Source organism: Anabrus simplex, chromosome 1, assembly GCF_040414725.1.
Source record: "Anabrus simplex isolate iqAnaSimp1 chromosome 1, ASM4041472v1, whole genome shotgun sequence".
Lineage (NCBI taxonomy): Eukaryota > Metazoa > Arthropoda > Insecta > Orthoptera > Tettigoniidae > Anabrus > Anabrus simplex.
Window position 1 is genome coordinate 1,635,591,235 of NC_090265.1, and position 27,965 is coordinate 1,635,619,199.

Genomic DNA, 27,965 nt, shown 5'->3' on the forward strand with positions numbered 1-27,965 from the left:
AATACTTCAGAAACGCTGCTGGATTCACACTGTATTTGATCTCCTATTATTACTCTACTGTAATAGTGAAGTGGAATGCATTTTCTTAGGTGATGTTAAAATATCAATGAAGTTATCTCTAACTTGTGGCTAAAACAGAATACCTTACAGCTGTGTATTAGCCTACCTCATATAGAGGACAAGGCGCTGAGGGTTCAAGTGACGTCATCGACAGCCAAGCTTGGTGGGGAGACCTGCGCGTGATCCCTACCTCTTACTCTAACTACCTTGGGCCTATCCTATCCCATCGTCGCCATAAGACCTATCTGTGTCGGTGCGACGTAAAGTAAATAGAAAAAATTAAACAAAGCATGGCATGTTTTGTTCCACCAGAAAATTCTCAGATTCTGTCACATCACATACATTATGCGCATGTATTTACAATATTGTTTACGTTGCGTGAACTTGTCAACGATTGTGAATTTGTGATGTTATGAACAAATGAGGTAAATTATATTATCAACCACCGTCACCTTAGTAACTTAGAGAAAGTTTTCTGTACTGTACTTATCTAATCGTCCGTTACCTCCAGTGACTGCGTTTGGACTGAAACCAGTTCAAATGCTCCGGTGTCATGGTTGTTGTGGAGGGGTGAGGGTGGGGGTATCTGTAGGAAACAATTTTGTTCAGTAGAGGGGTAGGGGAAATGCTGAAAGGAAGAGAGAGAATAGGGTAAGTGCTCCTTCATCATCTTATAATGCATTTTTATAGTACGGAATAAATGCGAATTGATTTTGATGAAATAAAATTATGGAACTGAATTTTAGAGTATCTTATCAGACATTGTGTTTAGTGATAAATAATAATCTACTAAAACGTCTTGAGTGGCAAGAGCGTTGTCAAAATTAAGGTAATTTAATATAGATAACACTATCCTAACCCACATTTCAGACGTTTAGCGCCAAAGTAGCGTCCTGTGGGAATTATTAAGGGCTAATGCAAAAAGCGTGAAATGTTGAAGGAATCTGACAATGTTCTTATAGAACGAAACATGTCATTATTTGTTCAGTAGGGTGTATTTGTTTTACAGGTGTGTTATGTGTTGTGTGTGTTACTTATGTTAAGTGCTCAGGCGGAGGCTGGTTTGATCCCCAACAGTTCAACTATCAGGTGTCATAGGTGGCCTAGGTGTCACTTAAGAGACGTACTAGGAAAATGAGAAGTGAGGCAGTTTTCCGTTGATTTCCTCACTGAGCCAGAAGTGGCTGTTACATGTCAGTCTGCCAAGCCCACTAAAATGAACGCACCAACTGACCCTATGAACAATATTTTCATACCGTCCATAACAGGGACTGGCTGCGTAAGGAATGGCGTTACTAGCATCACTCATACCTCCGTCACTTTCATGTTGTCAAAGCTAAGGATGAGACTGAGACAGGTTAAGGAAAGTAACAAAATTGTTCTACCCCATACCAGAAGACATAGTGCACTGAGAACACTAGGTTTTGCCAGCTCGTTGTACTTCCTCTTAAAACAAAAATCACCACCACCACCACCAGTCATATATATATGTTATAATTAGTGTTTTTGACAGACTTAACATCTTTAAGTTACATTGACTAAGTCGACACTAGAAAATATGGTTTCCTTCTTAACATAATAGTGAAAAGCTTATCCAGCATGAAAAGATGTCAGACGTCTCCAAGACTCCTCGGATAAATGCGACAAGTGCGTCAGTATTTAAACTGAGTGTTGTTTTTCGTTTTATTTATTCTGTTGTACTGTAGGAGATTCATCAAACTTTTAAAATATAATTATTGTCATCACTTTTTATAATGTTGAGAGTATTGTTGAAATGTTCATTACATTCGTTATTCACTGAGTTTGATCTGAATATTGTTATGACCTTGTAATCCAGTATTTTCTAATTTACAAACATAACTTATTTAGTTTTCTTTGTCGCTGCTCGTGTTGCAAACGTATGGCCGGGAAGCATTTTCACGGCATGTAGAAAAAGGAGATACTTGCTCGACTGCAGCTGTTGCTGGCGGATGGCGATCTACGGTGGGGTAGGCGATGTCCGTTTGCTTATAACGAACTAACTCCCGCACCATGGCCGGCTCGTCATTTCTGCCCTAGGGCAACGCAGCTGTGTAGGCTTGATATAGATAGTCTAGTTTGATGACAATTTCTGAAGATGAAAATAATATAATATTCTTCCTTGCTGTTAAAAAACCACTCCATTCTTCCATTCATTAACACTCATTTCATCAATTGGTTGAAATTTATTATCCGACGAAATTCTATATAAAATATCTACATCTTGTTTCTCAATTGCACAACCAGCAGCGTTACCAATGTTATTATATATTACAGAGTGACCCAAAAGTATATTAACAATTGACGAGACAATACTTCAGGGAATATTGGAGGTAGAGAGAGAATAATTGACACACATGATTAGCATGACATGGGGTTTTATTGAAACCAAAATAAAGTACAAAAATTACCAACAGATGGCGCTTCATACGATACACAAGCAATAATTAGCATAACAATCGAGATTTAGCAAAGACGATGTTCTTTATAACACATGCTCAACATCTCGGCCGCCATTCATCAGCAATACCTGTAGTCGAGGGACAATATTGCGAAAAGCACTGTACAGGATATCCGTAGGTATAGTGAGAAACTGCCGTCGGATGTTGTCTTTTAGCACCTCTAATGAGGTCGGACGATCGCGGTAGAGTTGCGACTTCAGGTAACCCTACAACCAATAATCACACGGATTGAGGTCGGGGGACCGGAGAGGCCAAGCATGACATGCCGCGATTGCAGGCGCATCCGAAGCCCTCTTTCACGACAGCTCCTTTTATACCGCACACGGGGTCTCATGCGTTATCACTGGCGTGTTGCTGTCCAGCGCCATCTATTGGCCTGCTTATGCACTCGCTGTTGGTGTCACTAAAACCCCATATCACAACAAGCATGTATGGCAATTTTTACCTGGCGTGTTGCTGTCCAGCGCCATCTGTTAGTCGTTCTGTCGATAGAACCCTATGCCATGCTAATCATGTGTGTCAATTATTACCTCTCTAGCTCCAATATTGAGTGAAGTATTGCCTCGTCAAATGTTAACGGACTTTTGGGTCATCCTTTATAGTGTAGATATTTTATCCCTCTACTTCCGGAACACCTTGTACTGCAACATTGTTTCGTTGTAGTAGCTGGGCTGACTGGCCTAAATGATAGAGCACTTTCAGAGCTCAAGTTGGTAGGTTCGTGAACATAAACTTCCAAAACGATTACATTTTCTAGGATCTTTCTCTTTTTAGTTTACATGGTTGGCAGTAGTTTTTCATGTTGTGCGATTTTCAGTCAATCATTTCAGCTCGGGGAACGTCTGGCAGCCTAAGTCTACCATAATCTAGTTGTGCTCATAGCGTCATGTTGATATTTGATGTTGATATTTCTTGAGGTGAAGTGAACTCGTGTCCTCATCCCGCACACCTCCATTGGAGGTGAGCTGCACGCACCATTTCAACCACATACCAGTCCTTCTGCCATTCTTAAATTTCTGGCAGTACCGGTAATCGAACCCGGGCCTCCGAGGACGGCAGCTAATAACACTAACCGTTACGTTACAGAGACGGGCATTTTCTTGAGGTGAAAAGTCCTTTCTTTTTGTCGAATGCTGTCTTAGCTTCGTATATTGTCCTTACTACCTCCCTTTCTCTGCTCCTATCAAATTTTACCTTACTGCCAATGTAGGTTAATTCTTTGACATCATTCGGAACATATCCCTTCATAACTACAATATGACTGCCTGTAACAACGATCTTGGTAAGGATCTCCTGTAAGGAGGTATTATTTACTATATAATCATCGTGAACAAGATGTCCCCTAACAAAGTGATTACTTGATAATTATATGAAAGTCCTCTCTAAACTGTCAGCTGATGTATCTGAATCTCTTTTTCAGGTCCTGGTATAGATGTGCCTGCTCCAGACGTGAATACTAGCGCACGAGAGATGGCCTGGATCGCAGACACGTTCGCTAAAACTGTTGGTAAATAATACATGACCGTAACAGATCTTATAATAATCATACAATATCAAAATCAATATTAAAATAGTGCTGATGGCTGCATTATTATTATTATTATTATTATTATTATTATTATTATTATTATTATTATTAATGTTATTTGTTTTACGTCCCACTAACTACTTTTCAAGGTCTTCGGAGACGCCGAGGTGCCGGAATTTTAGTCCCGCAGGAGTTCTTTTATGTGCCAGTAAATCTACCGACACGGGGCTGTCGTTTTTGAGCACCTTCAAATACCACCGGACTGAGCCAGGATCGAACCTGCCAAATTGGGGTTAGAAGGCCAGCGCCTTAACAGTCTGAGGCACTCAGCCCGGCTATTTATTATTATTATTATTATTATTATTATTATTATTATTATTATTATTATTATGTTAATTGGCGTTACTTCACACCGATACAGATAGGTCTTATGGCGACGATGGGAGAGGAAAGGGCTGGGAGTAGGAATAACGTGGCCGTGGCGTTAAGGTACACCACCAGCATTTGCCTGGTGTGATAGTAGAAAACCACGGAAAACCATCTTCAGGGCTGCCGACATTTTGGTTCGAGCTATCTCCCGAATGTAAGCTTACAGCCCCCCTCCCCCCAAATAGCATTACAGCCCTTGATGAGCTTTGGCCTACCAAGCGACCGCTGCTCAGCCCGAAGGCCTGCAGATTACGAGGTGTCGTGTGGTCAGCACGACGAATCCTCTGGGCCTTCTTAGCTTTCTAGACCGGGGCCGCTATCTCAGCGTCAGATAGCAAGCTTACTGCTGCGCGCCCCTAACCGCACGGACAGTTCGCTCGTTATTGTTCTTCTTCTTCTACTGAAATTTGAGTTCGTACCAGCACACAACTTTGGTTCAGAACCGGTTTCCAGACTCGATCAACAGCGGTCGCTAATTATTTAAAACATGTTGATTCACATAGATGGATCGTCGACATCAAATGCAAAAATAAAATATCAGAACAAATCTACAATTCAAGTACTGTCATGAAAGGAAGATTTTAAAACTAATTTGGGAGTATATAGGCTCATTTGCAACGATTGTAAAATTATTTACATAAGAAGGACTGAGTGGACACCACATACCTTGGCAGAAGCTTACAAAAGTTTGAGAAGTCAACCTTCATGTCTGGGTTGTCATTTTTATATTTCCGATATATTTCTTTTAAATTTTCTTCTAAACATGAACTTTTTTCCCCATGCATTTTGACAGATTTGAAGTCATTTTTCCCCTGGCTTTATGCGACTGAAGTACCATACACATAATTAACAGTGTCCTCAACTGACATAGCATGCCTTGCTTTGCTTGGCTGTGGGTTTGCAGATTATTCCTTGAGATTTTACCAGTGCTTTTCCTCTTTTGGTTACCCAACTTGACCTTTTAAACTCTTTCTTAATCGAGCTTGCATTCCAGTTTTTAGGACGAAGAGTCAACATTGTCACTACTTTTGTGTAGTTTTAAATTTTTCTTTCACTAGATAGATCATTTCGTCAAATTTATATTATTTTACAGTTTATTCCGTTGGAGAAGGCTCTGAAGAATAGAATAATTGATGACACGGCTTCTAATTTTGAACTGTATTTCCTTTTTATTCTCTTTAGTTCAGTTTTTCATAGTGTTTTAGGACCAATTTTGTTTTCTTTCTTGGCGATTCACCATTGAATCATAAAGGTGTATTTAGTTGCTGAGTGCTAATGCAATCAGTATCAATTTCAAGTAGAATATTAGTCACTCTACTTTCATTCAAAGCTCTTTTTTTTCCACTTTCCTCACTCGGGATTAATGGCAGACATTTTCTACAAGAAGTGCAAAGCATCTCTCCTAATACAAGTTCCAGCAGGTTATTATAGATATCGCACATACCAATGACAATCTTTGCGACTTTTCATGCGTGTTTCGTGCAAATATTTGCTAAGAGGATCAAAATATTTTGTTTTGTTTTAGTTCATAATATTTTTTGTAAAGATATTCATGATAATAATATATAAATTTTAACTCAGAAAAAGCTGATCTTAGAAAAATAGTCGTCTGTTCGACACATGAAAAGTTGTCACACGATTTCGCCAATGCCGAACACACTACAATACTTGAAGATTTTGATGAAGAGCTTGAAGTGGTTGGTGTTTCTACAAATGAATAATGTACAACCCCTAATTGGTTTTAAACAGAGTTAATTGTAACAGAATCAATCTGAAACAAACGAAAAACCATTCATTGTCGACAGTTTAAAAATATTTATGATAAAACCTCCTAAGAAACACAGTTTAGAGGGAAAAGTTATGCATTATAACATTTTGCTGAGGCATTTAGGTTATTCATGATGTTGAAAACAACCCTAGATTCCAAAAGTCTAAAGGGCCAATATGCACGTTTTATACGGTTATTGTTGAGTTTTAGCATTATCCTTAACGAGCACACAAAATTTCAAAGAAATTGTAGGAGCTACTTTTGGGTTAAAATGTGCGAAATGTCTGAGTTCAACACCATACCGTATATCTAACAGACGGTAAGGTTAGAAAACATGTGAGTGCACACAAAGTACGTTTATTGCGATTTAAAATTATGTATACATGTTTTTAGTTTCTCTTATTTTATGAAAGTTATTTAAAAATTGCTTAAAATGCATACTTCAAAATTATGTTTGAAAACCTGTAATTTTTATTGGTTGATCGTAGCGCATCAGTAAATTGCATGGGCTTATTTGACTACAGGGTGAGTGCATATGAACATTTTGACGTAAATCTGTTCGGTAAAATTTCAGTTTGTTCCAAAGGTTTTTCATGGAATGACTCATTTAGGGCATTCATTTGTGAATATAAGTTTACGCAGTTTCTAAATCAAAGACTAACTTCTTCTTCTTCTTCTTCTTCTTCAAGTGCCATCTCCTCTTAGAATGTCGGCTACCATCATAGAGATCCTTGCTTTAGATGATGCAGCGCGAAACACCTCAATAGTGGAACAGTTGAACAAAGTATTCAGATTATCAATCCAAGAAATGCGTCTTCTTCCTGGTCTTCTTTTGTCTTATATCTTCCCTTGAATGACCAGCTGCAGTAGATGATACTTCTCTTCTCGCATCACATGACAGAGATACTGGAGATTTCTGATTTTGACAGTATTTAATATATTACATAAAATCAGCTTCATGGTCCGTATCGCACTTCAATAGATTCACAATTAAGTATTTATTTATTTTCCACCTAGTCGATACAATGATCGCTTAAGGCAACTTTTAATGGTCAAAAGTGGTACATGTTTCGTATATTATCAACATCTTCAGCCACATAACACTGTTTAGATGAAAAATATATAAAATTGACAAAGTAATGCTTTAGATGAAGTGTCCTTAAAATTAACATAAGATTGACAAGATAGTCAATCACTACTGATCTGCATTTAGGGCAGTCGCCCAGGTGGCAGATTCCCTATCTGTTGCTTTCCAAGCCTTTTCCGAAATGATTTCAAAGAAATTGGAAATTTATTGAACATCTCCCTTGGTAACTTATTCCAATCCCTAACTCCCCTTCCTATAAAGGAATATTTGCCTCAGTTTGTCCTCTTGAATTCCAACTTTATCTTCATATTGTGATCTTTCCTACTTTTATAAACGCCATTCAAACTTATTCGTCTACTAACGTCATTCCACGCCATCTCTCCGCTGACAGCTCGGAACATACCACTTATTCGAGCAGCTCTTCTTCTTTTTCTCAATTCTTCCCAACCCAAACATTGCAACATTTTTGTAACGCTACTCTTTTGTCGGAAATCACTCAGAACAAATCGAGCTGCTTTTCTTTGGATTTTTTCCAGTTCTTGAATCAGGTAATCCTGGTGAGGGTCCCATACACTGGAACCATACTCTAGTTGGGGTCTTACCAGAGACTTATATGCCCTCTCCTTTACATCCTTACTACAACCCCTAAACACCCTCATAACCATGTACAGAGATCGGTACCCTTTATTTACTATCCCATTTATGTGATTACCCCAATGAAGATCTTTCCTTATATTAACACCTAGATACTTACAATGATCCCCAAAAGGAACTTTCACACCATCAACGCAGTAATTAAAACTGAGAGGACTTTTCCTATTTGTGAAACTCACAACCTGACTTTTAATCCCGTTTATCAACATACCATTGCCTGCTGTCCATCTCACAATATTTTCGAGGTCACGTTGCAGTTGCTCACAATCTTGTAACTCATTTATCACTCTATAGAGAATAACATCATCCGCAAAAAGCCTTACCTCCGATTCCACTCCTTTACTCATATCATTTATATATATAAGAAAACATAAAGGTCCGATAACACTGCCCTGAGGAACTCCCCTCTCAACTATTACAGGGTCAGACAAAACTTCACCTACTCTAACTCTCTGAGATGTATTTTCTAGAAATATAGCAACCCATTCAGTCACTCTTTTGTCTAGTCCAATTGCACTCATTTTTGCCAGTAGTCTGCCATGATCCACCCTATCAAATGCTTTAGACAGGTCAATCGCGATACCGTCCATTTGACCTCCAGAATCCAAGATATCTGCTATATGTTGCTGGAATCCTACAAGTTAAGCTTCAGTGCAATAATCTTTCCTAAAACCGAATTGCCTTCTTTCTAACCAGTTATTAATTTCACAAACATGTCTAATATAATCAGAAAGAATGCCTTCCCAAAGCTTACATACAATGCATGTCAAACTTACTGGCCTGTAATTTTCAGCTTTATGTCTATCACCCTTTCCTTTATACACAGGGGCTACTATAGCAACTCTCCATTCATCTGGTATAGCTCCTCCGACCAAACAATAATCAAATAAGTACTTCAGATATGGTACTATATCCCAACCCATTGTCTTTAGTATATCCCCAGAAATCTGATCAATTCCAGCCGCTTTTCTAGTTTTCAACTTTTGTATCTTATTGTAAATGTCATTGTTATCATATGTAAATTTTATTACTTCTTTGGCTTTAGTCTCCTCCTCTATGTCGACATTATCCTTGAAACCAACAATCTTTACATACTGCTGACTGAATACTTCTGCCTTTTGAAGATCTTCACATACACACTCCCCTTGTTCATTAATTATTTCTGGAATGTCCTTCTTGGAACCTGTTTTGGCCTTAAAATACCTATACATACCCTTCCATTTTTTACTCTTTCCCATTCTTCTCATTACCTCATCGTCTGTGACCTTATCTTTCCAAATCAACCGCAGTATCCTTCTGAACGTCCATAACTCAAATGCCTCTAATCTGTCCATTGCACTTTTCTTTATGGTCCAGGTCTCAACTCCATAGAACAAGGTGGAGAAGACGTAACATCTCAGAAGTCTAATTTTAATAATATAAACTAAGGTCTCTGCTACAGAACACACGTCTCATCTTACTGAATGCATTTCTGGCTTGGCTGATCCTGGACTTTATTTCCCCAGTGCAGTCAATAACTTACTGTAGCTCATATTTCTTCCTAAATACTTGTATTTTGTCACTTGCTGTACTGCCTCTCCATTGATCATCAAACTCTCTAGGGGTTGTTTTCGGGATACTACCATAAAATATGTCTTACTTACATGTGTTAAGCCCCATTGGTAGTGATGTTACGATTCGAATATTTGAACTCGCTTAATTCGAGTCAAACATGCATTTGAGTCAACTCGATTGGCTTTCTATTGTAACTCAAGAAATCGACGGATGTCCAGAAGAATCACGGCCGACTGCGATAAGATTTCACTCGCTGGTGGACTCCCGAGTCATCCGAGTCAGAACACGAACTCACCCGAATCATCCCGAGTGAGCGCGATTGCTTTCTGTTCATTGACTGATCGATTTTTAATAAATGCTAGGAAGGGAACTCGAGTTCTACTATCGAGTATTCATTCAATTATAAAAATGATCGTTGTTTACTTTTTCATCCCAACTCATTCACACGACGCAGCGAAGAGGTCGCCAACTCGAGTTGCCAGAGTATGCGAATACGAGTTACTTGAGTTGACGAAGTATTCGACTCGTCATTTGCTACATGAGGGCAAAAATACGGAATATCCCGAATAGCCCGGAGTTCGGCCGCGTGCTTTCTGTTCTTTGATCGATTCCTAACCTAAGCAAGGAACCAGTTACAGTATAAACTTTATTTTTACAAATTATTAAGCCTTTTTCCTTTAGGTTTAGTGCACTGTGTTACAGAATTAGTTTTCTTTACAAAGGATTGAGACTATTATTTGGTTTACGTTTGAGAAGAACTCAGTGTTTCTGTTTCTTTATGAATGTTTTTTCAGCTGCCAGTCAGTGTTAATTTAACACGTATGCGATTTCTGTTAGAAAATGCATTAGTGAACTACTACGAATACAATTGCCTTCGTTTTCATGTCTCAAATGTGCAATGCACATAGTCTTAACATAGATTCGAGTAAACTCTGCGCACGCAGAGAGCACTCGGGTTCCGTCGGTCGCTTCTTTTACGAGACATAACGATGGCCTCGGCGTCTCGTCTCGCTCTCCCTGCCCTACTCGTCAACTCGAGTTTCCTTACTCGCTTCCTTCACGAGATATTACGACTGTCTCGCTCTCCCTGCCCTACCTGGTCGACTCATCAACTCGAGTTGGTAGTGTTTCCGAATACGAGTGACTCGAGTTGACAAAGTATTCGACTCGTCACATCGCTACCCATTGGTCATTTGTCTCCGCGACTCGGTTGGATAGTCGCTGGAAATCTTGTAGGCTTTTTGGCAACAACAATGTGTGATCTGCTAATCTTACAGAGTAACTATCGAGTGAAAATTAATGTATTTAGCTTGCTTCCAAGGTTTTGACAAAATCGGCAGCGATAAACAAATAGGCTTATCGGTACCCCTCCACCAAATCATGATTAGTTGATTTTGTTCCATAGTGCAAAAGATTCATTTCCAGCGTTAAGTACAGTATGTTTCATAACTGTTCACTCAACTTTTCTAATCTTATGACAATAGGGTTGCCATGTCGAACGGGGAAAGAAACTAAACTGAAAATTATTTTTAAGAACTCAAGGGACTGGCAATTTAGAGAGGCTCGTTTAGGACTTCACAGTATAACGGGAAAACGGCGGCACATTCATTGATAAAACTCAGTATTTAAGTTCGAGATAAAAGGGGGGAAGAAAATACGCTGCAAATTAAGCACAGTTAACTTTTAGTTTCTTCCTAAGACTCACGCATAGGATAAATAAATCACTGTAAAGAAAGAAGTCGCACACGGAGGCTAATTAATTACGTAACACCTACTCAACACAAGACAAGTACGCACTGATATCTATATATAAAAAATTAGAGTTTTGTCTGTACTGAAACTTTCCTAACTGTCTGACTAATTTTACAAATATATTATAAAACTGCATTTAATATGAAAAATATGAATATCTGCATTTAAAATGGAAAATCTGAAAATTAATATTCATTAAATAAAATACACACTCGTCGGACCTTGGACTCACACTTACTTGTTACCTGCTTTGAAGGGCGCCAGCTACCACTCAGTGCAGCAATAATAGAATGAGACTCTTGACTATCTCTAGGGTGTGGGGTAATAAGCTTACTTTTGACAACATACCATATAAGTTCTGGGAAAAGGAGATTGGCGTTCGGTTTCCCCATTAATTTTGAGGTTAAGATATTTTACTTTCATTGAAATAAAACTATGAATTCGTTTGATAGAACAATATATATTCTTTAAATAATATATCAAAAAATAGTGAGTCTTGTTGCGATAAAACAGATGAAAATATGAAATTATGACATTGGAACTGAAAGAAACTAGGCATGAATTTGAATTCTTCTTGACCGGACATTTAACAATTTATACGAAATATTTCCCTCACTGATTCACTTGACTGTACCTTCAACACTTTGAGTGTAATTACGACGTATTCCTTTGATCTGGTGTTTACTGTAGATGTGTCACGCCTAAATTGGTGATACATCCTTGTGACTCTTGGCAGGTCCAGGGTTGCCCTCTCTGACTCCATGGTAAGCCCTTTCGTCCGTGTCTTCAACTAAGTGACCGACCAACCTTTGGCCTCACTCTCTCAATGACCAATGATAATGGCTCACTGAGTATTCTCCATCTCTCATTCACACTCGTTGACTGACCGACTGAGGTCTCTTCATCTCGTAGACTTCTTCACTGTTCTGCTTCCGTTTAACTAATGAGACGCTACTATATGCATCCTCCTTTTGCAGACGTGCATGACACACCTACGCAATCTCCAGAAATAACAATGACATACTCCCACAACGCCTCAAACTGTTGCATGTAATAATGAAATATCCTGTGGCTCCCTAAGAAAATCAAAGGAACAGAGCTCTGTGCTACGTGAGCACGATGACGTAGCCATGACATGGCGATGACTTGGCAGAATCGCCAGTAGTACAAAATACAACGTCATATCCAACATCTGATACATCGAAACTCTCACTGTACAGGTATTTAATGTTAATCTACATATACGTATATATGCATAAACTCAATTATAAATAATAATTATAACAAAATAATAGTAATCTCATAGATAAAATAATAATAATAATACGGACATAATAATAATAATAATAATAAAATACAGATAAAATCATACAATAATAAAAATACAGATATCATTTTGTAACGGGATTTGAACCGTTACAATTCGCCTCCCTCATAAATAAATCGAAGAACAAAGAATCGATTGATTTATGAACAAAATTATATATGTAACACTGACACAGATAAACACTTTAAATGAGTATACAACAATAATTTTCTTTTTCAACATGCATACATTTTATAAAATATCACAAATATGAGAATTTTTCTCGTACATTGACATCGTAGATAACTGTTCAGTGTCCTATTCTCTTTTTCTCTCATACAAATCACAAGAGTACAGCACTCAATTTAACACATAAAAATAATTTTAAATGATTACACTACATTCTTCTTTTTTCAACATATCAAAACTTTTTGTGAAATATCACTTATATGAGAACTTTTCTCGCATATTGTTATCGTAGATAACTGTCCAATGTCCTGTTCTCCGTTTTGTCACACAGAACATGACAATGTAGCACTTATTCTTCCAATAAACCAATACGACACTTGGTTCACACGCAAATCGCAGATGTTAGTTTTATTTTGCCAGTTTCTCACACAAATTAATCATCTTATTCTTATCTCAACAAATCTCACGTGAAGTACTTCTTTAAATTCTTAATGTTGTAAGTACCGACAATCTTCCCTTCCTGATCTTTTAAGGAATATGCACACTTCCCGATACGGTTCACAATAGTGAAATACCCCTGATACAAAAATAACTTAGACATATTTCCGGCCTCTGCAGATGATGACATGGAACTTTGAGTAGCACTCTGTCGCTCAAACGGAATCAATTTTGCCCTTATAAACTTACATATCTCAATAAATCACCTCCTCCTTGGCAACAATAATTAAAGAATCAATACTATGGCTACAAGATGGTTCAATTATACCGTAATCCAGCATAATGTTTATTTGTCCTAAGACTTCACTAGCATATTTAAGTTGAATGAGGTACTTACCTCCCACAAATGATGAATGGTCATGTACTACAAATTTATATTCATATACGTGTTCTTCCTCACTTACCACTAAATACATCTCGATGCTTACCTAACATCGAACACAATATTCCTCCTGTAATTCACCCAAATTACCTCACGTCACTGCCTCATACCGACGATCCCTCGGATACTGGTCGTACAGACACGTAACACACCCAAGAAAACATTTCCTCTCACTAGGAACAACTTCACTTACCTCTCATATCTTTCAAAGAACACACGTTACCCAAACACTCACCTCAGACCATCATAATTAACACGTACTTCTTTGCTAGATTACTCCCAGAACAAACACACACTACCTAAATTAAAGTCTACTCTACTTCCATGATTTGCAACCAAGTCAGCCCCTAAAATAACTGAATACACAAGATCTGGTACAACAAGGCGTGGCTGAAACTTACAATTATCTTCAATTATGATTGGTACCGCTATTATTTTATTTACTCACTTTGACTTACCCAACGGCTGTTACAATATCTAATAGCACCTTCATTTACCTTCTTCATCTCACAATTTCCATCATCGGAGTTACTACCTCACTACTTACATCACTTAACAGAACACTTCTTACATCTAACTTACTGCTACCATTAATTACTTAATTATTTATGACTACGTCATTACTTAAATATCTCACTTAACATTACTTAGGTCACAATCACACTATACTCTTAAATCTACTTTCACTACATAACTGCTTATACTAAATACCAGTTCATCTTCTACCTTCAGCCTGTCTACTTAACTTATCCGATTCCCTGTGAATCTGAAATACTCTGGCTCGATAACGACACATTGATAACATTCATATTCAGACTATCATAGTCTCTCTGATAACTCAAATCCGTACGCCTCCCATCTTCCGATTCTCTCTGATTACTCTTCTGACCTTCTCTCTCATAACTCAAATACATACGCCTCCCATCTTCCGATTCTCTCTGGTTACTCATCTGACCCCTATCACCATCGACATAACTCTTAATCCTCTGCTCATCAGGATTACTACTACTCTGATACACGACTAACATTTTCCCCTCTCTCTCTACTATACTACTTTCCCCAGACATCATACGCTCTCTCTCTCGCGCGCGCCCTCCCAAAACCTATCAATGAACTTGTCTTTCAATTCTCCTAAATTAGACATATTATCCCAGTACACTCGAAACCATGTTTTACTTTCACCGACAAAAACATTCGACAAGACTTCCAGCACGTATTCCCTTTCAATAATATTATTCCTCAACTTACTTGCATATCTTTTCTCAACTACTTTCACAAACTCTATAGGATTAAACTGTTTTCCAGAAAACTTGGTTAAATCACGATCCATACTGAACAAACCACTCGCTACTAGCACCTCTACCGCCGTTTTACCTGTAACTTCATGCCGTATCACTTCCTGGCAACACAAAATTTCTTCTTCCGCTCCCCTCTCAGCGTTCTCTTCCACTATTCTTACGTCTTGTTGCAATTCTTCCTCTCTCTCTCTCACCTGCTGTGATAGCGTTTCCTGTTCGTTCCGTAGTTCACTGACTTCCACAAGTTTGCTTTCAATTTGTTCAATTCAACTCATTTGTTCCCTCGTATCTTCCCTAACTGCATTGTAAATTTTGTCCAATCTTTTCTCGACTACCTCATGAATTTCTTCCCGATTACTCGAAAATTTATTACTTAACAGTACGATCCTGTTTGTACATGTTCCTTTGACATGCTCGATTTGAGTATGAAGCTCGCTCCGACTCGACTCCATTTCTTCTCTTAGGTCAACACACTCTTTGTTTAACTTATTTTCTAACTTGCATATTTGACCAGATACCTCTACTATCTTAGTACCTATTTTGGAATTTAGTGATTCACTTAACCCATTTATTTTTTCATTGTACACATTAAGATTTTCGTTACAACTACCAATAATTTCCTCCATTTTACTACTTATGGAATCAATCTGTTTATTATAATATTCATTATTAGTAAGAATTAATTATTTCATCTCTTCCTTACTATTTTCGTTACTACTAATTACTTATTCCATGTTACTACTTAGAGAGTTAATCTGTTTATTACAATTTTCATTACTACTATCAATTAATTCTTTCATCTCTTATTATTTTCACTCATCTTTTCCATTCGTTTATTACTATTTTCATTATTATTACTAATTAATTCTTTCATCTCCTTCATCTCTTATTATTTTCACTACTAGTATCAATCTTTTCCTTCATTCGTTTCTGACTATTTTCACTACTATCAAACTTTTCCTCCATTCTACTGCTGAACTCGGTAAATTTGGCCATCAGCAAATTTAGAGTATCTTGGTTCATCCCCCCGCGATTTCCTTCTGAGTTTCAGTGTGCTTCTCACTTTCTGCACTTTCCAGAATTACCTCAGAAGCTTCCATCGTATTCACCTTCTCCCTGCTCTGAATTTCACCTTGGATGTTCGCAGATGCAATGACCTCGTTGTCACATGAATTGTTATTGTCTTCCTTGTCCATCTTTGGTTCACTAGTAATAGTACGCGATCTCAAATTAATTTCCCTCTTCAAATCCCTTGACATATCCCCAAAATACAAATATATATCATAAACTTACACTCCTGACATTTACCGGTAATAATTCCGTTGGCTTAAATGTGCATACTCTTCCCAAATGAACCTATGATATGCTGTCATTCAGACCAAATTCTGAATTTATTCGAGCCCCACGTTGGGCGCCAAATTGAAACTTTCCTAACTGTCTGACTAATTTTACAAATATATTATAAAACTGCATTTAACATGAAAAATCTGAATATCTGCATTTAAAATGGAAATTATGAAATATCTGCATTTAAAATGGAAAATCTGTAAATTAATATTCATTAAATAAAATACACACTCGTCGGACCTTGGACTCACACTTACTTGTTACCTGCTTACTTACACATACGTTATTTGAAGGGCGCCAGCTACCACTCAGTGCAGCAATAATAGAATGAGACTCTTGACTATCTCTAGGGTGTGGGGAAATAAGCTCACTTTTGACAACATACCATATAAGTTCTGGGAAAAGGAGATAGGCGTTCGGTTTCCCCATTAATTTTGAGGTTAAGATATTTTACTTTCATTGAAATAAAACTATGAATTCGTTTGATAGAACAATATATATTCTTTAAATAATATATCAAAAAATAGTGAGTCTTGTTGCGATAAAACAGATGAAAATATGAAATTATGACATTGGAACTGAAAGAAACTAGGCATGAATTTGAATTCTTCTTGACCGGACATTTAACAATTTATACGAAATATTTCCCTCACTGATTCACTTGACTGTGCCTTCAACACTTTGAGTGTAATTACGACGTATTCCTTTGATCTGGTGTTTACTGTAGATGTGTCACGCCTAAATTGGTGATACATCCTTGTGACTCTTGGCAGGTCCAGGGTTGCCCTCTCTGACTCCATGGTAAGCCCTTTCGTCCGTGTCTTCAACTAAGTGACCGACCAACCTTTGGCCTCACTCTCTCAATGACCAATGATAATGGCTCACTGAGTCTTCTCCATCTCTCGTTCACACTCGTTGACTGACCGACTGAGGTCTCTTCATCTCGTAGACTTCTTCACTGTTCTGCTTCCGTTTAACTAATGACTGTCGCTACTATATGCATTCTCCTTTTATAGACGTGCATGACACACCTACGCAATCTCCAGAAATAACAATGACATACTCCCACAACGCCTCAAACTGTTGCATGTAATGATGAAATCCCCTGTGGCTCCCTAAGAAAATCAAAGGAACAGAGCTCTGTGCTACGTGAGCACGATGACGTAGCCATGACATGGCGATGACTTGGCAGAATCGCCAGTAGTGCAAAATACAACGTCATATCCAACATCTGATACATCGAAACTCTCACTGTACAGGTATTTAATGTTAATCTACATATACGTATATATGCATAAACTCAATTATAAATAATAATTATAACAAAATAATAGTAATCTCATAGATAAAATAATAATAATACGGACATAATAATAATAATAATAATAATAATAGTAATAATAAAATACAGATAAAATCATACAATAATAAAAATACAGATATCATTTTGTAACGGGATTTGAACCGTTACAATTCGCCTCCCTCATAAATAAATTGAAGAACAAAGAATCGATTGATTTATGAACAAAATTATACATATAACACTGACACAGATAAACACTTTAAATGAGTATACAAGAGTAATTTTCTTTTTCAACATCCATACATTTTATAAAATATCACAAATATGAGAATTTTTCTCGCACATTGACATCGTAGATAACTGTTCAGTGTCCTATTCTCTTTTTCTCTCATACAAATCACAAGAGTACAGCACTCAATTTAACACATACAAATAATTTTAAATGATTACACTACATTCTTCTTTTTTCAACATATCAAAACTTTTTGTGAAATATCACTTATATGAGAACTTTTCTCGCATATTGTTATCGTAGATAACTGTCCAATGTCCTGTTCTCCGTTTTGTCACACAGAACATGACAATGTAGCACTTATTCTTCCAATACACCAATACGACACTTGGTTCACACGCAAATCGCAGATGTTAGTTTTATTTTGCCAGTTTCTCACACAAATTAATCATCTTATTCTTATCTCAACAAATCTCACGTGAAGTACTTCTTTAAATTCTTAATGTTGTAAGTACCGACAATCTTCCCTTCCTGATCTTTTAAGGAATATGCACACTTCCCGATACGGTTCACAATAGTGAAATACCCCTGATACAAAAATAACTTAGACATATTTCCGGCCTCTGCAGATGATGACATGGAACTTTGAGTAGCACTCTGTCACTCAAACGGAATCAATTTTGCCCTTATAAACTTACATATCTCAATAAATCACCTCCTCCTTGGCAACAATAATTAAAGAATCAATACTATGGCTACAAGATGGTTCAATTATACCGTAATCCAGCATAATGTTTATTTGTTCTAAGACTTCACTAGCATATTTAAGTTGAATGGGGTACTTACCTCCCACAAATGATGAATGGTCATGTACTACAAATTTATATTCATATACGTGTTCTTCCTCACTTACCACCAAATACATCTCGATGCTTACCTAACATCGAACACAATATTCCTCCTGTAATTCACCCAAATTACCTCACGTCACTGCCTCATACCGACGATCCCTCGGATACTGGTCGTACAGGCACGTAACACACCCAAGAAAACATTTCCTCTCACTGGGAACAACTTCACTTACCTCTCATATCTTTCAAAGAACACACGTTACCCAAACACTCACCTCAGACCATCATAATTAACACGTACTTCTTTGCTAGATTACTCCCAGAACAAACACACACTACCTAAATTAAAGTCTACTCTACTTCCATGATTTGCAACCAAGTCGGCCCCTAAAATAACTGAATACACAAGATCTGGTACAACAAGGCGTGGCTGAAACTTACAATTATCTTCAATTATGATTGGTACCGCTATTATTTTATTTACTCACTTTGACTTACCCAACGGCTGTTACAATATCTAATAGCACCTTCATTTACCTTCTTCATCTCACAATTTCCATCATCGGAGTTACTACCTCACTACTTACATCACTTAACAGAACACTTCTTACATCTAACTTACTGCTACCATTAATTACTTAATTATTTATGACTACGTCATTACTTAAATATCTCACTTAACATTACTTAGGTCACAATCACACTATACTCTTAAATCTACTTTCACTACATAACTGCTTATACTAAATACCAGTTCATCTTCTACCTTCAGCCTGTCTACTTAACTTATCCGATTCCCTGTGAATCTGAAATACTCTGGCTCGATAACGACACCTTGATAACATTCATATTCAGACTATCATAGTCTCTCTGATAACTCAAATCCGTACGCCTCCCATCTTCCGATTCTCTCTGATTACTCTTCTGACCTTCTCTCTCATAACTCAAATACATACGCCTCCCATCTTCCGATTCTCTCTGGTTACTCATCTGACCCCTATCACCATCGACATAACTCTTAATCCTCTGCTCATCAGGATTACTACTACTCTGATACACGACTAACATTTTCCCCTCTCTCTCTACTATACTACTTTCCCCAGACATCATGCGCTCTCTCTCTCGCGCGCGCCCTCCCAAAACCTATCAATGAACTTGTCTTTCAATTCTCCTAAATTAGACATATTATCCCAGTACACTCGAAACCATGTTTTACTTTCACCGACAAAAACATTCGACAAGACTTCCAGCACGTATTCCCTTTCAATAATATTATTCCTCAACTTACTTGCATATCTTTTCTCAACTACTTTCACAAACTCTATAGGATTAAACTGTTTTCCAGAAAACTTGGTTAAATCACGATCCATACTGAACAAACCACTCGCTACTAGCACCTCTACCGCCGTTTTACCTGTAACTTCATGCCGTATCACTTCCTGGCAACACAAAATTTCTTCTTCCGCTCCCCTCTCAGCGTTCTCTTCCACTATTCTTACGTCTTGTTGCAATTCTTCCTCTCTCTCTCTCACCTGCTGTGATAGCGTTTCCTGTTCGTTCCGTAGTTCACTGACTTCCACAAGTTTGCTTTCAATTTGTTCAATTCAACTCATTTGTTCCCTCGTATCTTCCCTAACTGCATTGTAAATTTTGTCCAATCTTTTCTCGACTACCTCATGAATTTCTTCCCGATTACTCGAAATTTTATTACTTAACAGTACGATCCTGTTTGTACATGTTCCTTTGACATGCTCAATTTGAGTATGAAGCTCGCTCCGATTCGACTCCATTTCTTCTCTTAGGTCAACACACTCTTTGTTTAACTTATTTTCTAACTTGCATATTTGACCAGTTACCTCTACTATCTTAGTACCTATTTTGGAATTTAGTGATTCACTTAACCCATTTATTTTTTCATTGATCACATTAAGATTTTCGTTACAACTACCAATCATTTCCTCCATTTTACTACTTATGGAGTCAATCTGTTTATTATAATATTCATTATTAGTAAGAATTAATTATTTCATCTCTTCCTTACTATTTTCGTTACTACTAATTACTTATTCTATTTTACTACTTAGAGAGTTAATCTGTTTATTACAATTTTCGTTACTACTATCAATTAATTCTTTCATCTCTTTCTTATTATTTTCACTCATTTTTTCCATTCGTTTATTACTATTTTCATTACTATTACTAATTAATTCTTTCATCTCTTTCATCTCTTATTATTTTCACTATTAGTATCAATCTTTTCCTTCATTCGTTTCTGACTATTTTCACTACTATCAAACTTTTCCTCCACTCTACTGCTGAACTCGGTAAATTTGGCCATCAGCAAATTTAGAGTATCTTGGGTCATCCCCCCCGCGATTTCCTTCTGAGTTTCAGTGTGCTTCTCACTTTCTGCACTTTCCTGAATTACCTCAGAAGCTTCCATCGTATTCACCTGCTCCCTACTCTGAATTTCACCTTGGATGTTCGCAGAAGCAATGACCTCGTCGTCACATGACTTGTTATTGTCTTCCTTGTCCATCTTTGGTTCACTAGTAATAGTACGCGATCTCAAATTAATTTCCCTCTTCAAATCCCTTGACATATCCCCAAAATACAAATATATATCATAAACTTACACTCCTGACATTTACTGGTAATAATTCCGTTGGCTTAAATGTGCATACTCTTCCCAAATGAACCTATGATATGCTGTCATTCAGACCAAATTCTGAATTTATTCGAGCCCCACGTTGGGCGCCAAATTGAAACTTTCCTAACTGTCTGACTAATTTTACAAATATATTATAAAACTGCATTTAACATGAAAAATCTGAATATCTGCATTTAAAATGGAAATTATGAAATATCTGCATTTAAAATGGAAAATCTGAAAATTAATATTCATTAAATAAAATACACACTCGTCGGACCTTGGACTCACACTTACTTGTTACCTGCTTACTTACACATACGTTATTTGAAGGGCGCCAGCTACCACTCAGTGCAGCAATAATAGAATGAGACTCTTGACTATCTCTAGGGTGTGGGGTAATAAGCTCACTTTTGACAACATACCATATAAGTTCTGGGAAAAGGAGATAGGCGTTCGGTTTCCCCATTTATTTTGAGGTTAAGATATTTTACTTTCATTGAAATAAAACTATGAATTCGTTTGATAGAACAATATATATTCTTTAAATAATATATCAAAAATAGTGAGTCTTGTTGCGATAAAACAGATGAAAATATGAAATTATGACATTGGAACTGAAAGAAACTAGGCATGAATTTGAATTCTTCTTGACCGGACATTTAACAATTTATACGAAATATTTCCCTCACTGATTCACTTGACTGTACCTTCAACACTTTGATTGTAATTACGACGTATTCCTTTGATCTGGTGTTTATTGTAGATGTGTCACGCCTAAATTGGTGATACATCCTTGTGACTCTTGGCAGGTCCAGGGTTGCCCTCTCTGACTCCATGGTAATCCCTTTCGTCCGTGTCTTCAACTAAGTGACCGACCAACCTTTGGCCTCACTCTCTCAATGACCAATGATAATGGCTCACTGAGTATTCTCCATCTCTCGTTCACACTCGTTGACTGACCGACTGAGGTCTCTTCATCTCGTAGACTTCTTCACTGTTCTGCTTCCGTTTAACTAATGACTGACGCTACTATATGCATCCTCCTTTTATAGACGTGCATGGCACACCTACGCAATCTCCAGAAATAACAATGACATATTCCCACAACGCCTCAAACTGTTGCATGTAATGATGAAATCCCCTGGGGCTCCCTAAGAAAATCAAAGGAACAGAGCTCTGTGCTACGTGAGCACGATGACGTAGCCATGACATGGCGATGACTTGGCAGAATCGCCAGTAGTACAAAATACAACGTCATATCCAACATCTGATACATCGAAACTCTCACTGTACAGGTATTTAATATTAATCTACATATACGTATACATGCATAAACTCAATTATAAATAATAATTATAACAAAATAATAGTAATCTAATAGATAAAATAATAATAATACGTACATAATAATAATAATAACAAAATACAGATAAAATCATTCAATAATAAAAATACAGATATAATTTTGTAACGGGATTTGAACCGTTACAGTACATTGCTCAGAATTTAAAAGAATGGTATTTCTGTATCGGTCATGTCCACAGTAACAAGATAATGCATTTTTTACTTTTCCGTAATGTCTGTCTGTCTATCTGTCTATACACGCATCACGAGAAAACGGCTGAAGAGAATTTAATGAAAATCGGTATGTAAAGTCGGGGTATGAACTTCTACAATCTAGGCTATGAAAATCGGTATAGGCCTATAGAGTCGGGGAATAAGAAACTACAGTCTAGGCTATAAACAATTTTATTTATCCAGGATGAAACTGTACTTTAGGATCAGGCGCCTAAAATTTAATTTTTAAATGCATATGTTATTGGCCCTATCGGAAATTACTACATAACAAATGTTATAGAGAATACAATTTCCGATCATTTGTGTGTTATTATGTTTTACCGTACTGACTATGATAAGAATGGTATCTCAGAGTCGGAAGAAAACTAAATATGAAGGCCTACAATACCGAAAGCTCATAAAATTTATCATCAGTAACTTTATATTGACCATTGTTTGTTGTAATGTTCTTTGTCTCTTATACTTCCATTCAACTCCGATAGATGGGATTATACCAACAACCTGACTGAATATTGGCGGGAAATGGCTGGGGAGTTACAAAACGTTCTTCTTTAGCATGCCATTCTTCTGGTTCATACATTTTCTGATAATGCTGGTACGTAGCATACTGTTTCATTATAGTATTCCAGCTATTCGATCCCTACTCTGACGCGCTGTTTTGAATAAGCAGTGTGCGCACGTAAGTCAGAGGCTCACTTAGTAGCAGCAGCAGTAGTAGTATGACCTGGTCTAGAATTACAATTTAGACCTATTCCAAATTATAGCACCACATTTCACTAAATAACTCAAAATTCAACCCGAAAAAGAGCCGTTTCTGAAGAAACGCTTCTTCCGCTTCATTTTTATTAAATTCTACATTAATTTTATTCCAAGTTAGCAAGTTGCCTCCAAGTCAGATAGATTTTTCCGCCGCCAGTGTACTGAACTGAAATTTTCCGACTCATCGGGTACTATTAAAAACAGATTAGTAAAAAGACATAGTTTTTGCCCTGGGACTCTGCACTATTCGACTCCCCGCCCCCCCCTCCCGCCCAAAAAAGACGAAGAGTATTCACGATCACCGCTGTCTGCGGCTTGGTCATTCCAGCTCGGGAACTTCGGACTTTCGGATCGGCAGCGTTCGTTAAAAGTGAGAAAATGTGCGGTTTTTTATTTGATCGACTATGTCATATGAAAGCATTGCTTTTAATCGCGCCATTCCTACTGACGTCATAGTAATGACATATCAATCAATCAATCAATACTGATCTGCATTTAGGGCAGTCGCCCAGGTGGCAGATTCCCTATCTGTTGCTTTCCAAGCCTTTTCCGAAATGATTTCAAAGAAATTGGAAATTTATTGAACATCTCCCTTGGTAAGTTATTCCAATCCCTAACTCCCCTTCCTATAAATGAATATTTGCCCCAGTTTGTCCTCTTGAATTCCAACTTTATCTTCATATTGTGATCTTTCCTACTTTTATAGACGCCATTCAAACCTATTCGTTTACTAATGTCATTCCACGCCATCTCTCCGCTGACAGCTCGGAATATACCACTTAGTCGTGCAGCTCTTCTTCTTTCTCTCAATTCTTCCCAACCCAAACATTGCAACATTTTTGTAACGCTACTCTTTTGTCGGAAATCACCCAGAACAAATCGAGCTGCTTTTCTTTGGATTTTTTCCAGTTCTTGAATCAGGTAATCCTGGTGAGGGTCCCATACACTGGAACCATACTCTAGCTGGGGTCTTACCAGAGACTTATATGCACTCTCCTTTACATCCTTACTACAACCCCTAAACACCCTCATAACCATGTGCAGAGATCGGTACTAAGCCAACATGATTTACAAGATTTTACCAACTCACGGATTTCTCCGTCCATACCCTTCCAGATTAACATTTCACGAATCTTTTCACGGGTTTGAAGATGCCTAAATGCCTCCCTAATGGAGTCTCATGATAGTACTTGAAGATCATAGGTACAAGAACAGCTGGAATTACAACTTTCATTTTTTGATCATGCCTCGACGGGCAGCATAAAACACCATTCCTCAGAACATAAGGGACAACATGTTCCCCAGAAGAAAGGGTTTCCATGATAGGAGCCAGCGTCGGATCTTCACGTTGATATTTCTCATTGTCCCTAAAGAGCATGGGAGCATCTGTTAAGATGGCATTAACCTGAGATAGTATGGACACGGGAGGTGAAGAACTATCATCCAGATCAGGAGTCTCTACATCATTAGAAAACATACGGCTTAGTCCGTCAGCAACCACGTTTTGAGAACCTCTGATATGCCTAACATCAAAATGACAGGCCGAAATTCGGATGGTCCACCGGGCTATATGACCAGTCCGAGCGGCCTACCTAAGACCCAACTTAAGGCTTGGTTATCGGTCTCCAAGTCAAATTTGACATGTTCCAGATAGAGACGGAACTTTTCTAAAGCGAATATGACTGCCAAACCTTCGAGCTCATAGATGAAATATTTGGCTTCTTGAGCCGATAGAGTCCTAGATGCATAGGCGATGGGTCGCCTCCCTAGATCTGTCTCTTGAAGAAGGACTGCAGCTACCGCCGACGACGACGCGTCGGTTTGGACGATGAATTTCTTGGAGAAATCGGGCATGGCCAGAACAGGGGCGTTACACAGAGCTGATTTGAGATCTTCAAAAGCGGCTTGTTGAGAAGGTCCCCACTCAAATTTGACGCCTTTCCTACGAAGTAAGTTCAAGGGCGCCGCTCTATTGGCGAAATTTGGAATAAATTTCCTGAAGAAATTCACCATACCAATGAACCTAGCAATACCTTTGATGTCCTTGGGAGGCTTGAAATCACGGATGGCCTGTGTTCTAGAGTGATCGACTGCAACACCATCGGGCGACACAATATGCCCTAGGAATAACATGGAGGGCTTAGCGAAGGCAACCTTGGACAACTTCACAGTTAACCCAGCCTTACGAAGGCGATTGAGAACTTCTCGCAGATGATCTAGGTGTTCTTCTAAAGTCTCCGAAAATACGACGACATCATCAAGATATTGGTACAAGTACTCAAACTTGATGTCGGAGAAGACCCTGTCTAGCAGTCTAGTGAGTACAGCTGCTCCCGGGGGAAGACCGAAAGGCACGCGGTTGTATTCATACAAATTCCAATCCGTGGCGAACGCTGTAAGATGTTTAGATCCTTCATCCAGAGGAATTTGATTATAGGCCTGATTGAGGTCCAAGATGGTGAAGAACTTAGCTTTACGAAACCATGAAAAACAAGAATGAAGGTCGGGAAGGGGCACAGATTGTAACACCACCTTCCGATTGAGAGCCCTATAATCAATTACAGGCCTGAAGCCACCTTGGGGTTTCGGGACTAGAAAAATAGGCGAAGAATACGCCGACTTAGAGGGCCGAATAATGCCGTCTTTCAGCATCTGATCAATGATTTCTTTCAGCGCCTTCATTTTAGGTGGAGATAGCCTATAAGGTGGAAAACGGACAGGAATCGAATCCGTAACCTCGATCTTGTATTCAATAAGGTCAGTAACACCGAGAGTATCCGAGAACACCTCTGGAAACGGCTGACACAGCTTACGAATACTATCAGCCTGCTCCTCAGGTAGATGTCTAACATCTCATCCTGGGTAGGCGAAACAGATGCACATGATACAGAATTACATTTCAATAAGGGGATTTTACAATTAGAAGCAAATTTGAACGTGCACGACTTACTCTGAAGATCGAGCACCAGACCAGTGTGAGACGTGAAGTCTGCTCCCAATATAATGGGGCAAGACAAGTGCGGAGCCACTAACAGTTTAATTTTCCAAGTAAATTTAGAAATCCGAATTTTGGCATATAAAAAACCTAAAATTTCTAATGGAGAAGAATTAGCCGAAACATATTGAACTGAAGATGAGCAATAGTCAGGAAGTTTACAAACAGTTTTCAATTTCAAATACCATTGAGCCGAAATAATTGAACAAACACTGCCTGAATCTAAAAGAGCTGTTACAGGTTTATTATTTAATTCAATTTTGAGAAAAGGCACAGGTGCGGGGGTATCCGCTGCAATCCTAAGACATTCTTTGGGACCTTCAAAAGATAAATTTGAAGACAGAGTTTTCCCTGAAATTTCGATATGATTACTTGGGGCTGAGCCTCGGGAAGATGGGTTCGCCGACTCAGCCGAAGCCACTAGTCACTTAGTATTATTGTCCTTGGTGGAAGTTGCACCAGAAGTTGAACAGGAGGGGGTGCTGCTAGCATTAGGGCAGTTCTTGGCAATATGAGAAAACGCGCCGCATTTAAAGCAGCCTTGGGATGAAACTGCTCCATTCCTTGTCCCGCTAGATTTAATTAATGGACACTTGTTACGCAGATGATCTGCCGACCCACAAGCATAACATTTGCGAGGGGTGACGTTTCGGCGAGGTGGAGGCCGAAAATTACTAGAGGCTGGAGGGGGTTCTTTCGCGACACGTAAGGTGTCGGCGTATCTAACTCCTTCCGCTGAGACAGCCATAGCTTCTAATTCGGCAAAAGTTTGAGGACGCGACGCAAAGCACAAGTATGACCTGTACGATGGGGAAATGCCTTCCACAATGGCCTGTACAATCTGGTCTTCAGGAAAATGAAGGGCAAATACCCTAGTATAGAATTTGATGTCTTGGATAAAGTCTGCCAAGTTCTCATCCAACCGTTGTACTCGGTAGTAGTACTTTTGAATGAGCGATGACCTAGCTCGGGCGGGGATAAAATTTGCGAACAGATGGGCATGGAAGTCTTCTATGGATGACTGTTCGGCAATTGCCCTAACTATCTTGTCGGAGAGAACCCCAATGGCATAGGGATAGATGATCTGCAAAATCTGACACGCAGAAAGAGAAAAACAAGGGCATGATCCTGAAACTCAACTAAAAACCTTAAGAAAGAAATTACGTCACTGGTAGAGTTAACAGAAAACTTAGAAATACCTGTGAGCAACATTGCTAAAGGATGGGGCAAACTGCTGAAACCCGGAGACGTAGTAGGCAGGG

General features: G+C 38.3%; 1 protein-coding gene across 1 annotated transcript in view; it reads left to right on the forward strand.

Moving 5' to 3' along the window:
- Positions 1-27,965, forward strand: part of LOC136863249 (glutamate dehydrogenase, mitochondrial-like) — a 274,916-nt gene that overhangs the window by 177,612 nt on the left and 69,339 nt on the right. Inside the window, exon 10 of the mRNA XM_068226415.1 lies at positions 3,961-4,047. Coding sequence (XP_068082516.1) covers positions 3,961-4,047 — 87 coding nt within the window. The remainder of the gene's footprint in view (positions 1-3,960; positions 4,048-27,965) is intronic.